The 16,061-nt window shown below is 39.9% G+C and overlaps 1 protein-coding gene and 1 non-coding gene across 3 annotated transcripts in view; one reads left to right on the forward strand and one right to left on the reverse strand.

Moving 5' to 3' along the window:
• The window catches only part of Oca2 (OCA2 melanosomal transmembrane protein), a 274,814-nt gene extending 261,266 nt beyond the window's left edge, over positions 1-13,548 (forward strand). For both annotated transcript variants that reach the window (XM_051148641.1, XM_051148640.1), the window contains one exon: positions 13,113-13,548. In XM_051148641.1, coding sequence (XP_051004598.1) covers positions 13,113-13,197 — 85 coding nt within the window. In that variant the 3' untranslated portion in view covers positions 13,198-13,548. The remainder of the gene's footprint in view (positions 1-13,112) is intronic.
• On the reverse strand, positions 6,960-7,066 carry LOC127192533 (U6 spliceosomal RNA). Its single transcript, XR_007831002.1, has one exon. It is a non-coding gene; the product is annotated as a U6 spliceosomal RNA (small nuclear RNA).
• Positions 13,549-16,061: the final 2,513 nt, after the last annotated feature.

Below are 16,061 nucleotides of genomic sequence, written 5' to 3' on the forward strand. Positions count from 1 at the left end.
CACCTCTGAGATTGCAAGCAGAGCTGGGACCCAGGAACTGGCACGAGGAAGACACAAAGCAGTTCTCACTTCTGCTGGTAGTCCCCAGTGGCTATTATCTCTGGGGTTGCAGGCAGAACTGGGGCCCTGGAACTTGTGCTCACAGAACAGGCCTCACTGCTACTGGTGGTCCTGCATGGCTGCTGCCTCTGAAACAGTAGGTAGAGCTCTAATGGTGGTCTCTAATGGCTGCTGTCTCTGGAACTGCAGACAGTGCTGGGACATGATAAATCATGCACAAAGGTCAAAGGGCAGACCATACCTCTGCTGGTAGTCTACAATGGCTGTTGTCTCTGGGACTGCAGGCAGAGCTTGATCCATCACATTTGTGTCAAGTGTAAGGTTAAGGTTGAAATTCTTCTTCTGGCATTTGGACAGTGGGCTGCTCCAGAAACATTGCCTAAACATTATCCTTCCTCCAGTTGTATCTTTGTCAGACCTAGTTCACTTCATCAAATAGTTCAAGGATTTTAAAGAAGACATAAACAAATAACTCAATTAATTAAAGAAAATAAACAAAAGCTTTAGCTATGCCCAAAGAAATAAAAACATAAGACTGAATGAATGACAAAAGCAATTAAGGACTTAAAAATGGAATTCAATAAAGAAATATAAATTTTAAGATAAGCATGTCTGATCAAAGAAAAAAATCTTGTTTTGAATTTTATGGGAACTGTTTTAAGCTTATAATTAATTTGAGGCTTAACATTATGGATCTGGTTTTGTTCATTGCTATTTTATATTATGCTACACATACATGTTGTCGAGGATTTGAGTTTAGATTTAAGTTGTTCCTCCACTATCCTTATCCTCTCATCATTATTTAAATTTTTATTATATGTGTTTATTGTACACAGTCCTGTGGGCCATACAGATATCTTTAACAATTATATGTTGTGTACTAAGCAGACCCCCATATAGTGTTCCCTTCCTCTTTCATTCCCCTTTGTTTCTTTAGCAATTTCGCTTCTATTGTCATGTCATATATACATACATGATTTTATGCTGTTAAAAGATCTATGATGCAGACATGAGAGAAAAGGTGATTTGTCTTTCTGAGACTGACCGTTTACTCAGTATGATTATGTCCACTTGCATACATTTGGTTCTTTTTTATGGCTGAAAAATTCCATCCTGTATATGCACAATATTTTCTTTACTCATTCCTCTGATGTTGGACACCTGTATTGGTTACATGGCTTAGTGTTAGGGAGAATGCTTCATTATTTATTTGCAAATGTCTTTGCAGTGTGTTTATTTTGACTCCTTTGTGTTCCAAGGAGTGTGGTATGGCCAGGTAGTATGGTAGATTTATCCTAATGTTTCGTGAGGTGTCCATACTGATTTCCACAGTAGCTGGACTAGTTTGCATCCTCACCCACAGTGTTTAACAGGGTTTCTTTCTGTCCACATCCTCACCATCATTCACTGTTTCCTTAATGACTGTCATTCTGACTGCGTGAGATCAAATTTCAGTGGAGTTTTGATGTGCATTTCCCTTGTGGCTAGTGATGTTAGACATTTTCTGTATGTTTATTGGTTGTTTGTATTTTACCTTTTTAGAATTTTCCATTTTATTAGTCTATTTATTGAGTGGGTTGTTTGATTTCTTGTTTAATTATTATATTTTAGTTCTTTACATATGATAGATATTGGTACTCTTTCAGACTGATGGCTAGCAAAGATTTTTCTCTTCAATTAGCTGCTTCATTTACTGAAGCCTCTTAATTTCATCAGGTGTCATTGTTAGTTTCTTTCCTGGTGGTGATGACCATATACTTGACAGGAAGGAACTCAAGTTAAGAAGAATGGATGTCAGCTTGCTCAGGGAGGAACCCACCATGCCAGGGAAGGCTTGGTGGCAGGAGCATGAGCACCCTGAGTCAGCAGTCAAGAAGTGAGGGTAGTCTGCTCATTGTAACCCACTTCCTCCAGCAAAACTCTACCTTTTAGAGGTTCCTCACCTTTCCCAAGCAGAGCTACTAGCCAAGGAGGGACATTTACCACTCAGGTCACCACAGACCCTATTAGAAACTGTTGGCACTTTTTCCTAAGTTACTAGAGTTCTATTCAGAAAGTCCTCACCTGTGCTTAGTTATGAAATGATTTCCTTTAACAGTTTCAATGTCTTAGATCATACACTAAGGTCTGATACAACTTGAATTGCTTTAGTACAGGGTAAAAGAAAGCATTTTGGCTTCATAATTCTATATTTGGATATTTGGTTTTCCCAGGACTATATGTTAAAGAGATCATATTTCTACAATGTACATTGTTGTCAACACTCACAGGAGTATACCAGTATGGGTTTTTATTTGGGTCAACTATTCTGCTGCAACTTCAAGAACACATAAAAAATATTTACCACAATCAAATTGTCTTTATTATAGGTAGACAGGATGGCTCAACATACATAAGCCAATCAGTGTAATTCATTGCTTTGTGTAGAAATCACAGGACTATCTCAACAGATACAGAAATGGCCTTTGACAAAATTCAACATCCCTTCATGATCAAAATCATGGAGAAGTTAGGGATGAAGGGAGAAACATAATAAGGGAAACACATGACAAACCCGTAGTAACTGCCATACTAGATGGATAATAACCAAAAGCATTCTCACAAAGATCAGGCACAAGACATGGGATCCATTCCCTCCTTATTCAGTACAGTGCTTGATGGCTTAGCTACAGGAGTACTGCAAGCAAAAGCTACTAATAGCTTTGGCTGTCCTGGGCTCACTTTGTCGACCAGGCTGGCCTCAAACTCACAGAGATCCGCCTGCCTCTGAGCCCCCAAGTGCCGAGATTACACATGTGTGCCACTGTGACTGGCTTACAATGAAAGTTTAAAACATTGAAGAAGACAGAGAAGATGCAAAGCTCTCATATGCTTGTACTAGCTAGTCTTATGACAACTGGACACAAGTTAGTTATTGAAAGGTGGGAACCTCAGTTGAAAAAAACTCCCACATAATATCCAGCTGTAAGGCGGTTTCTTAATTAGAGATTGATAGTGGAGGGCCAGCCTAACTTGGGTGGTGCCATCCCTAGGCTGGTAATTCTGGGTTCTATAACAAAGCAATCTGAGAAAGCCGTGAGGAGCAAGCCAGTAAGCAGCACTCTTCCATGACTTGTGTATCAGTTCCGACCTCCAGGATCCTGCCGTGTTTGAGTTCCTGTCCTGACTTCCTTCTGTGATGATCAGTACTGTGGGAGTGTAAGCTGAATAAACTCTTTTTTCCTCAAGTTTCTTTAGTAACAGTGTTTTATCACAGCCACAGAGACTCTAAGGTAATGCTCATGGGCTGATAAGATTATTATTTTTTGAAAATGGCTCTCCTACCAAAAGGAATCTACACATTCAATGAAATACCCATCAAAATCCATGTGATATACAAAAAACAAAACAAAACAAAACAAAACCAAAAACAAAACCAGATAGCCAAAGGAATTTTGAACAAGAATAATAATGTTGAAGGAATCACTGTGTCTGATTTCAAGTTATATTGTATAACCATAGTAATGGAACTGAACTGCCATTACACAGTTAATATTCTTTGGGGTCTTCTTAACTGGTACCAAGCTTTTAATTTCAAGTCCCATGTGTTCATTAGTTGTAAATAGAAAAAATATATTTGATTTCGTGTTGTAGTTCTACTGAATCCATTGTTTTCTGATTATTTTTATGAGTTGATTTTTGTTTGTTCTTTGGTTTTCTGTAGGTTTCATGAGATTTTTAAAAAATAAATTATTACTTTATGTGCTAACATGGGGAGTCTTATTTCTCCTGTTTTCATCTCTATATCTTTTAGAAAATACTTTATTTAAAACACTTTTCATGGAATATATTTTGGTCACATTGTCTGCCCTTCCTCAACTCCTCCTAGGTCCTCCCCACGTCTTTGCTTACCCAGCTTCATAATCTTCTTCCTCTCTGTCTCCATCTCTTTCCATTCCTCCACCCCCTTCAAAAAACAAAACAAACCCAATGTCAAAATAAACAAAAAAACAACAAGACAAAAAAAAAAAAACAACAAAAAAAAAAAACCTAAGCAAAAACCAAAACAACAAGCACAAATAAGCTGTGAGTCTGTTTTGTGTTGGCAGGTTCGTCTGTGCACTTTGCTTTGGTAGTTACACTGGTGGTAGCTTTCATAACCCGTGACCACTCACCAGTGAACTGAAAGGTTATATTTTCTCTTATGGTGTCTGGACATATCTTTATAGAATTTGTATTTTAAAATGTGTGGAATTCACTGACTAAACAAACCGATCTATGGCAGTTTTGTCTTGCTGTTTGGAAGATTTGTGACTACAAAGTCAATTTAAAAAGAAGACAAAACAGGTCAAGTATGATCTCATGTTCACCCTTCCATTAGAGTGTGCAGTTTGCAGACTTAGCTTGCTAAGGGCCCAGGTCTGTAGTGCTTTCCCTGCTCTGCTGACCACAATCACTCATGTCGGTTCTTGCCAGGCTTTTAGCAGATGTTTAGTTTTACTGATGTATTTTAAAAGTCAACTCTTGGTTGCACTAGGTTTCCCTACTATTTTTTTCTGTTTTTAATTTTGTGTATTTATGTTCTCATCTTTATTATTTTCTTCGGCTTGGTTTGGATTTATGTTTCAGTTCTCTCTATTTGAGATTTTAAAAACGTGAACATTCAGTTCTATGAACTCCCTCTCAATCTGGAATATGTAGTATTTTCATTTTTTTTATTTATTATAGTTTGTTCATATGACATCTGATTGTTACCCCCTCCAGTTCTCACCCTCCCTCCCTCTTCTTCCCTATTCCCCTCTCCTAGACCTCTGACAGGGGGCCACTCCTCCCCCACCATCTGACCACAGCCTATCAGGTCTCATCAGGATAGCCTGCACCTCCCTTCTTCTGTGTGCCTGCAGGGCCTCCCCACCAAAGGTTAGTGATCAAATCTCAGGACCAGAGTTCATGTCAGAGGCAGTCCCTGCTCTTCCCCCAAATGTGGAGCATGAGCTGTCCATTGGCTACATCTGAACAGGGGTCTAGGTTCTCTGTATGCATTGTCGTTGGTTGGAGCATCAGTTTGTGCAGGACCCCTGGGTCTAGATCCGTTGGCCTTGACCCCTCCAGACCCCTCCGGGATTATTTTCATTTTTATTCAGTTCTGCAGACTTAATTTTTTTCCTTTGTAAAGTTTCTTATACAATGGGCTATTATGACGCATGTCCTTTGATTACCCGAACATTTTTTAAAAAATGTTTCTGGTATTTAATTGTATAGGGCTCAACATTCTGTATGGTAGTGATTATTTTAAATCTTGAGAGGTTTATTTTATGGCTTAGAATATCATATATCTTGGTAAATTCTTTGTGGATGCTGAAAAGAATGTGCAGCCTGCTCTTACCGGGTAGAATATGCTATATATAATACCAGTAATGTCTAGCCATTTGGGCAATACTGCGTGTGGTAGTCCTGTTTGATTTCTTGATAGCTGTATTGTTCATATGAAGCATGAATGACATATTTAAGTGTAATGAGGGTTTAACATCCTGTAATCTACTGGCATATTTCCTGTTCTCACCTGTTGGTTTTGTCCGTATTTCTCTGACGTATTTCCAGGTCTTCTGTTTTCTTATTTAAAACTGCTCTCTGTAGATCGGGTGCTCCATCAATATTCATCATTCCTCTTTGCTTTACCTCTAAAGTGTAACTAAAGCAGAAACCATGGGCCGCTGTGTAAGCCCTGACATGAAGGACATTGTTATCTTTGGAGTGAAGTGAACTGGAGTTGAACTTTTAGTCACAGTTTCTGTGCATTCATTGCTACATTTTCCTTAATTACAGTCTTCGTGATATGAATATAGCCAATCTTTTTCTTCTTGTTAATGCTTGCATGCTTTCTCCTCTATATCCTCTTATTTTCTGTCAACCCATGCCATTATAGTTGAAGTGAATTTCGTACAGACAGAATGTAGGGCTTTTAAAATGCCACTCTATGATCCTTGTTTTTAGTAAGAATGCCTAGGCATTTCACATTTAGTGCACTTGGTGATTGGTAGTGCTCACATGTGCTATTTTATTTTTGCTTTCTGCTGCTTTCCCGTTTGGTTTCTTTTGCCTCCTTCTGGTGGCTTACATGGCATTTCCTAGAGTTCTCCAGAGCTGCTTCTTGTGTCCTCTGTATAGCCTGCCAGCAATTGCTACTCATGTTGCAGTTGCCCTTGACATGCGAAAAGCTGGGTTCCCGTACATCTCTTAGTGCTCACATGTATATCCCAGTTGTTCCAAATATTCCTGTATATTCTTTGAGAAACACATCAGAAAAAGCAATGGTCCTCCCAGAGTCTGTACTAGGATGTTTTCAGCTAGCAACATCCAAGTTCCTCCACGAAGTTGCTCGACTTCTAAGTGGATAAACACCCTGCTCCCTCACAAGTCTGTTCCCCATCCCACAGTTGGAAGCAACACAAAAACATATTTATCTCTCCTACATTTTCTTTTTCTTTTTTTTCTTTGTGTGTGTGTCTGTGTGTGTGTGTCCGCGCACGCGCGTGTGCGCTGAAGATTGAATCCAGGGCCTTGTGGATGCCAGGCACGTAGTCTCTCTATATTTTTTAATTGATACATAAAATTGAACATATTTGTTTGTTCATGAATATATACATCCTATAATGATGAAATCAAGGTAATTACTATATCCACCACCTTAAATGTACATGGCTTCTTCGTGGTTAAAAATTTAAACTTCTGTTTTTCCTTTTTTTATATTTTATTAATTTATTCATATTACATCTCAATGGTTATCCCATCCCAGTATCCTCCCATTCCTCCCTCCCTCCCATTTTCCCCTTACTCCCCTCCCCTATGACTGTGACTGAGGAGGACTTCCTCCCCCTGTATATGCTCATAGGTATCAAGTCTCTTCTTGGTAGCCTGCTAAAAATATGAAACGCTTCACGAATTTGCGTGTCATCCTTGCGCAGGGGCCATGCTAATCTTCTCTGTATCGTTCCAATTTTAGTATATATGCTGCCTAAGCGAGCACAAAAATTTAAACTTCTTTCTAACTTCTTACATCTTTTCTTTCTTCAATCACCCAACATCATTTGAAAATGGAAAAGTAGAAAATTTAAATATTTCTTCTTATTTTCCTTCCTGGTCCCAGGTTCTTGGTCTCCTGATACTTGCAGACCTCCTTTCAAGAGCTTTCTCGTCATCGTTTGCTCTTTCTGTTTTCCTTAATCTGTGAGTGGGATTTTTGACAGATACAGGAATTTGTGCTTTCTGTTGACTTGCTGGTTTCTGATGAAAAAATCAATGTTGCTTGTAGTTGCACTGTTGTTCCCCTCTCTTTTGGCTTAAGAATTCTTATTTTATTCAGGAGTTTAATTTTATCAGAGGATCTCAGCACCTAGAAAAAGACCCAGCACTTTCATCTTTAGAGCAGTGGTTCTCAACCTTTTTAATGCTGTGATGTTTTAATAGAGTTCTTCATATTCTGGTGACTCCCAACCATAAAGTTATTTTTGTTGCTACTTCACAACTGTAATTTTGCTACTGTTATGAATTATAATGTAAACATCTGTGCGTTCCAATGGTCTTAGGTGACCCCCATGAAAAAGTTGGCCGACCACCAAAGGAATTGCAGCCCACAGGTTGAGAACCACTGCATTAGAGTGACATTCCTTTCTGGTGGGGTTAGGTGCAACTTTCTGCTATTATTTCTTTGTATACTGCCCCCCCCATCCCCATTTCCTTTTCTCCTCCTGGTGACACAAGTTATATCTTTGTCATGTGGGGCCCTGAGGACTTGTCCGTTATCTTTTCAGTCTGATTTTTCTCTGGTGAATGACAGTCTGTTCTCTTTCTAGATATCTGTACATTTGTAGATCTCTCCTGGACACTTTCTCTTATGTCCTGCACCCATCAGTTATCTTTGCCTTGAAGTCCTCACCTTTTAAGTTCTGACCTCACCAGGTCCATCTTTTTATGTGCCGCTCTTTTGAAGCTACTTTCCCCCCTATTGGTTCCAAGTGTGTTTGTAATTGCTTGCAGTATAGTCTTCTATGATGGCTGTTTCAAAGTGTCTGTTGGATGACTTCAGGATCTACATTGCCCTAATGATATCTGCTAATATTTTTTTCTCATTTGAGGAGAAGCATCTTTGTGACTAGTACTATGTCTGAGTCCTATCTAAACCTTCACTTTGAGAAGGCCCGACAGCACTGGTGGGGACAAGGCAGCTGCATTTCAAGTCCACATGTCCTACTAGACCTCAACTCAAGCTAGGGCCTTCTACTGCTAAGCGCCCTCCCTTCCCCACCTCTACCTCCAGCATCTCCACGATGTGGAGGTCAGCACTGTTTTTCTCTCCAGGCAATCCCTATTGCTCTGTTGACCTTGTGGGAGCATGGCCTTGGTACAGCGGGCAGGTTGTGAAGCAAGAAGCTGCTGCTTCTTGCAGTTCTCTTCCCTAGCCACCCAGCTGGGAAGCCACAGATCTCTTTGCATCTAAGGAGGGGTAGAACGCCTCACGCTTCTTCACTGACTCCCCAGGAAGATAATTCTGAACAGCCGGGGAGGGGGGGGGGAGGTAGAAGTCCTAACTCTCTGTGTGGCCTTTGCCGAAGAGGTAGAGTGAGGAGTTTTATTAATAAAACTTCCCTGTACTATTTGCCTGTATCTCAGCAGCTAATATTTACAAGAGTTCTGCCTATCTATACTCCCCTTGCCTGTTCCTTTGCTTACAGCAGGCTTTTCTTGGGGGCACGTTTATTTTTGGGAATCTACTTTCTATTGAGTTTCCCATGAGTCAGCTTTCTAGAGGGATACATGGAGGATGGGGAAGGCAACTCACTGCCATGCCATTCCCGCCCCCCCCCCCCCAGGATTCTCAACTGCTCTGCTGTTCAGCTTCTTTTCACTAAGAGGAGCCTCCTTTACTTGTTTTATGTAATGTCCGGGATTTCTGGCTGTACTGGGATGGGGGTAGGGAGTGGGGAGCAGTGTATCTTCTTTATCTTGTTTCAGAATCAAACATCTGTTCCATAGTATTTGAGAATAACATAATTACATTCTACTTTCCAACAGACCCCTGTGTACTGTGTAGTTAAGTTTTCCCTTGTCAGTTTTTTTTTCATGTTCCTGTCTATACTGGTTAAATTTTCATTGTCAACTTGACATAAACCAAAGACACGGGAAAAGGAAAGGAGCATTTTAATTGAAGAATTGTCTCCACTGGATTGGTCTATGGGCATGTCGGGGATTGGGAGGAGATTTCTTAGTTGTTAATTGATATAAGAAGACCTGGCTCAATGTGGTTGGTGCCTTTCCTGAACCAGTGGTTCTAAGCTGTATTTTAAAAGACAGTTGAGCAAGCCAGGGGCAAACAAATCAATGAGCAACTCTTCTCCATCATGCCCGCTTCAGGCACCTGTCTTGAGTTCCCGATGCACGTTGCCATGATGGATTAGAACCTGTGAGATAAAATGAACTTTTTTCTTCTCAGGTTATTTAGGACATGATGTTTATGACAACATAGAGTAAACAAGAATGAAAAAAAATATAAGAACAGAAATTGAGTGCAGCATTGTGCTGACAGACCACGTTGCTGTTTAGGGGAAGTTCACTGAGCACTTACAGCTCAGTGGGCAGTTCTGTGGGAGCTTAGAGTATAAGGACGTTCAGAGGACTCCTGCTAATGGAGACCTGGCTTTTTGAGGTTTTACAAGACTTAGACACTATAGGTCTGTTTGTCTGCCATACATTTGAATTATGAACCTGTGAAAGGGGCTAGAGAGGTGGCAAAGTGGTTAGGAGCACTTGCTCACAGCACCCACCTGACAGCTAACAACCATCTGTAACTACTTCCAAAGGCTCTTATGTGCTCATCTGGCCTCCATTGATACTGCATGCATGTGCTGCACAGCATACACACAGGCAAAACACCAATACACATAAAAAAAAAATCAAAGTAAATAATGGAATGTTCTTGTTTCATTGGGACAAGTTGAAGCTGAGAAATCAGCTATGCTTCATAAGAAATCAGAATATCTGAGGTAGCATGGCCTCAGAGTCAGTTGTGGTCCAAAGGGACCAAGGCCATAGATGAAGCTGGCAACTCTTAATGTATAAGCATTGCCAAATTGTACTGGTTTTGAATACATAAAGGGGCCATGGGGATCAGCTTAGGCTGCCGCCATATGGCAGAGTTGAAGTCCGTAAAATGAGGATAGGAGAAGCCATTAGTGAAGGTGCAGCTCAGTAACAATGATGCCTGTGGGATATTGGTGATGCCAGGACCATGAAACAACTACCAAGGACAGTGGTTGATGGTGACTGTAGTCTGTCCCTTTGGAGCCCTAAAAATAATGAGTAGGTTGCAGATGTCAGACAGACACTGAGCTGAAGAATTTGGTTTCACACTAAGGAGTTTGGCTTTTGTTTAAATATAGTTATTTTTATACCCATGTTCTTCTCTTTTGGAGTAAGAATGTATGCAACATTTTTCATTTTTACAGGAATCTACAGTTAAGAGGCTTGGATTTGTAAAGGGATCTTGACCTTTAAAGTACTGGCATTGTTAAAGACTATGGGGCTTTTCAAAGCTGGGCTATGTTTTATATTGTGATCTTAATGTCAACCTGAGGTCTTAGAGACAAACAAGAAAGGAAAGGTTATGGCTTGACAGTGATATGTTTGCTTGTCAGGTTGACAAGATGTGAGTCTTACTAATCAATGTGACACAGACTAGAGACAGCTGAGGAACAGGAATCTCAGTTAAAGACTTGCCTTTGTCACAGTGTCTTGTGAACATGTCTGTGGGGGATTTTCTTGGTTTGTAAATGAAGTAGGACACAGACATCTGTAGGTGTAACATGCCTAGGCAAATAGGCCTGGGCTGTATAAAAAAGGCAGCTGAGAAAGTTATGGGGAACAAACAAGGAAACAAGTGTTTCTTTGTTTTATTTTCTGCTTAACTCTCCTCACTTCAGTTCTTGCTTTGGCGTCTCTTGATGAGCTATAACCTTCAAGATGAAATAAGCCCCTTCTCCCCAAGTTTTCTTTGGTCATGGTATTTATCATAGTGGCATAAAGATGATTAAAACACCATCCATGCTTTCCTGGCTATGTGCACTCTCTAACCATGTCACACAAGTATGGGCCATATGTCTGCATGGAGCATCATGGGCGGTGGCTAGCATTAGTTGAGGGCTCACTGTGTGGTCATGCTCTGGTCTAAAGGATTTAGAAATGTGAACTCATTTATAAATAGTTGCGTAGCTGGGCGTGGTGGCATGCGCCTTTAAATCCCAGCACTTGAGAGGCTGAGGCAGGCGGATCGCTGTGAGTTCAAGACCAGCCTGGTCTACATAGTGAGTCCAGGACAGCCAAGGTTACACAGAGAAACCCTGTCTCAAAAAAACTAAAAAAACAAAACAAAAAAACTAATAAATAGTTGCATACCTACTCACACATCTCATACCCACCTCACCAATGCAACTAAAAGCCATAATGTCTGTTACCGACTTCAGACAAGAGATGGCCTTATCTTCCAATCCTACCTTTCAATCTCCCCTTGATTTAAGTGAGAGAGACTTGATGAAGATATGACTTCTTTCAGAAGTCTATAAAATAATAATTGCAACTTGATACATCTGGAGATTATTTTGGGAGGGGGAAGGCTGATGAACATTGACCCCAGATCCTCATGCATACTAGGCAAGTACAGTACGAGTGGAACAAGCAGCGGCATTGTGTAAAATACGTGGGGAGTAGACGAAGTCTTGAATTAATGTGTATTGTTGAAACACAATACCCATAGCCCAATGCTCCAGACTCATGGAAATGACAAGGCCTTCCCTGGATTAGGTCCAGCAAAGTGACAAAACCTTCCCCTAGTCATGTGTGGATATTGACAGTGTGTGCAGAAAGTGTGGATCACAGCTTCCCCCTCTGGGCTGTTAACAGGCCGAGATGGTTCCCTATGGAGACCTTTTACTGAGAAGAGCTAACTCTGCCTCCTTGTTGAGCTGTACTGTAACCCTCCTGCCTCTTCACTCAGCTGTATTTTAAAAAACCCACCTCACTGATTTAGATGTATAAAATAAACACACCAGAGTTTCCAGAGAACTGATGGCATGTCTCCATCAGAGCACAAAGCCCACCTCATCTGTAAGCATCTCTGTGTGTCTATTCTTTCTTCATTCCCCATTGTCTTAGTTGGGCTGGTCCCTAAGCTGTACAGATCACAGCAAGTAACACCCAAACAGGGACACCTGACTACAAGGAACTCATAATAGTCAGGAGGAAGCACTCCCATGAGAAGCATGAAAATAAGATAAAGGGGGAAATGCAAGTGGAACTTTGTGCATTGGGTATAAAACATGGGACACATAAAATCTATAGATACAATACACAGTTATAGGTTAAAACTTTGAAGAGTTTAAAGAAATGCAGGAATAACATAAAAATTATAGCTTCACCATTAGACTACATTCAGTGGATTTCGACCAAGACTAGCTGAAATCACTTACTTATTCAGTTGCATACTATAAACCTGTATCCACATTCAGCTGCATAGAATAAGCCTGCCTCTTATACTCAGAATAAACATATGGAGGGCTGTAAAGATGGCTCAGAGGTTAAGAGCACTGGCTGTTCTTCCAGAGGTCCTGAGTTCAAGTCCTAGAAACCATATGGTGGCTCACAACTATCTATAATATGATCTGATGCTCTCTTCTGGCCTGCAGGTGTACATGCAGGCAGATCACTGTATACCCAATAATAAATAAATCAATCTTTAAAAAAATACTGAGTTTCTGGGCCACTGCTGGTAGAGCAGAGGCTGTGACTCACATAACCATAGCTTTTCTGTGTGTGGGTCTGTATGTCTGTCCTTCCTTTTTTCCCTCACCACTCCAGTCAGGTCTCCAGGACCTAGCCATCTGACTTATGGCAAAAATGTTTACAATCTTTCCTTACATAAAGATTTCGGGGCCATATTCTTTTGCAATTATATAAAATATATAGTCTGCATCTCATAATTCTCTCCAGAGACCAGAGGCCATAACTGTCTCTTTGTTTTACAGGTTGGGCTTCCCTATGATGCTCATGTCCTGCACCATTGGGATGTGCTATCTGCTCATTGCTCATGTTGTGGTGGGATGGAATTAAGAGCCAGCCATCATCTGAAGACCAAGTGAAACCAATCATTACTATCATCAGCCCGAAGAATCCCCCACAGCACCTCTGGGGAAGAGAAGGAGGAGCTCGCCAAAACACACAGGGAATCAAAGCTCTGTCAATAGCAACGTTCTTCAGGCGGATGATCGGAAACCACAGTGTCTTTTCCCTGAGAACAAAGCATGAGAAATACAAGTTAGCTTACCAAGACTCCCAACAGAAAATACATATATTTACAAAATATCCTGTAATTCTATATAATAAGTGACACAAACATATCCAAATATCTGTGTCTTTTAACTGTCAGTTATCATAAGAATATACAGTTTTTCTTATTGTAGTCACTCTATAGGTTGAAATAGTCAGCATTCAGTTTGTATACCCCTTGAATATGTCTTTTTCTGGGAAGAGAAATACTATTGTTAAGAAAACATTTTGTGTATTTTAAAATTAAAGTTTTCCTTGATAGAAGGCTTTGTAATTTATTTGCCATAGCAGTTTAGATTACATCAATTTGCTTTTAATCCATTTTCTCCCTCTGGGGGAAAAATTTTAAGATTAGTGTTTAGAAGTTTAGCAGTTTGATTTGTAGAAGATAGCTTTTTATATTAGTGTTTCATATTTACAACCTAGAAAAAAATAATTTTCCATTTTGAAAATGACGCATGATTTCATCAATTGCATTGAAGCTTGATCAATATACTCATCTCTGTTCTCCCTGCGAGGCTCTAGCTGTTCCAGCAGTGTTTTTAGGTGTGGTTCTACTGGGCACCACCCCGGCTCAGACAGGAATAATGAGAGCAAAGAGCCAGAGGGAGCCTGTGCCTCCACTGAGGTCAGATATGGGTGCCTGGTTTGTTTGTCAGTGCACTGGCTGTGCCCAGAGCCACCCCCACAGTTCTCAGCTATCTATACCTAACCATGAGACATGAGAGTGTTCACCAAGGACTTTATACACAGAAGAGCCTCTAATTTAAAAAGGCTTAAGGATCTTACAGTACCAAAGTGAAATGTAGGAAAACTTTCTAGTTCTATTTTCTATTGCCAACATTCGTAGGGTAGATGTGGCTTTCCTACAAATCAGAACATGTGCCCATGAAGTGTCAGCCTGCTTCCTTCCTGAAATATTACCACTGTCTATGAGGGGGTGATCCATCCTTTCATAAGGGCCACTTAAGACTGTCACAAAACACAGATATTTATATCACTATTCATAAAGTAGCAAAATTACAATTGTGAACTAGCAGTAAGATAATTTCAGGGCTGGGAGTCAGCACAACATGAGGACTCCCCAGAATTTCTCTGTAATGTTGGAGTATCATCTTCAGCCTTCTGGCCCAGAATATCTGACAGATATATTTTTGAAGCAGGAGTTATGAAGGACTTGCCTACCCTGTCTTGGTAGACCTTGGCAGTCAACTTTACCTGTGTACAAGTTTTGCCAGTTTTGGACAGAGTACTGTTTGCAGAGGGAGCAGAGGCATTTGGTGGTAGCTTGTTACTTTTGAAGCAAACTCCTTAAGGAGATTCTTTGATGCTTATGATCTTCTTCCAAGTTGAATGGGAGCTAAAATGTTTCATTGTCAAAAAAAAAATCCTTAAAATAATAAAACATCTATAAGTGCCATATTCTGTAGGTCTCTGAGGTTTTTGAAGAGCATTTATTTATCTATCTACAGTATACCTGAATAGACAAATGCTGTTTGATCATACCTATTTACTAACTGTTTAACCTAGGATATATATTTTTTGATAATCTAGGCTAGTATCTGACATGACTATTAGTTCAGTTGACAACTATTAACTTGCATTTTTAAAGACTACCCAAACAGTTTGTAATAGGAACTTTTAAAAAGACTAGAACTAAACACTGAATATTTAAAAATGAGTTGAAAGGTCTAATACCTTATACAATCATTGAAACATTTATTCATTAAGTGTATCAAAAATAACTCTAAAATTGTATCAGTGTAAAATAACCTTAAACCTTAAATCTGAGTCAATATACAATCATTCATATTAATGTAAACTATTTGAGAATAACAATAGCCCTATAGTTGAAGAGTAGATATAATAATCTACCCTAATCCCTAATATTCCCATATTATCCCTATATGATATTCATATAGTCTCCTATTCTTCTTAACCTTTTCTCCCTACCTAGCAAACAAAGAAAGATAGGAGGAGAAAAAGGAAGAGAGAAATCCCCAAGTTCAAGCTCCTATATCTAGTCTCTTACCTGATCAATACCATAACTATTTACAACCAAACTCCTTTAAATAAAGACAAACATTTATGAGCATCTATCACCCATTGCATGACTGAAATTCACCCATATCACCTCTCAGAAATGAGGGCATTGTGTCCTCTTAATATTGTTTTTTGTTGTTTGGTGTAAAATTTCCCTTTTGGGAGGACCAAGGAAATTGGAAAAATGGTTAACTCTTAAGAGAACTAGCTGTAAATTGTTGTTCAGTCTTTAAATGTAATGAAAATGTAGGCTTAAATGAAGTTTTGACTGGAACAGGATGAAAGGCTGTTGGGTCCAGCAGCTTTCCTTGAAGCTGTCCTAGAAGCACACTTTGATGAAATAGCAACTGAAACAGTCTGAGGCTTGATTAAGCTGGATGCTGGAACACACATGTCAGCCTCTCAGCATCCTCTAGGATGGATCTTGTCAGATCTGCTCCAATTTCACTGGTGTGTGGTCCTTTTGCAATGTGCACAGAATCAGTTAAAGATGATTCTCTGCTCTATGTTTGAGCAGGTGAAAGACATCCATCTTTCTTTATATCATAGTTTGTACTGTATAACAAAACGGAAATATAAATCTCCATTCATGCCATATGAAAGGA

The sequence above is a fragment of the Acomys russatus genome, chromosome 7 (genome assembly GCF_903995435.1).
Source record: "Acomys russatus chromosome 7, mAcoRus1.1, whole genome shotgun sequence".
In the NCBI taxonomy this organism is placed as follows: Eukaryota; Metazoa; Chordata; class Mammalia; order Rodentia; family Muridae; genus Acomys; species Acomys russatus.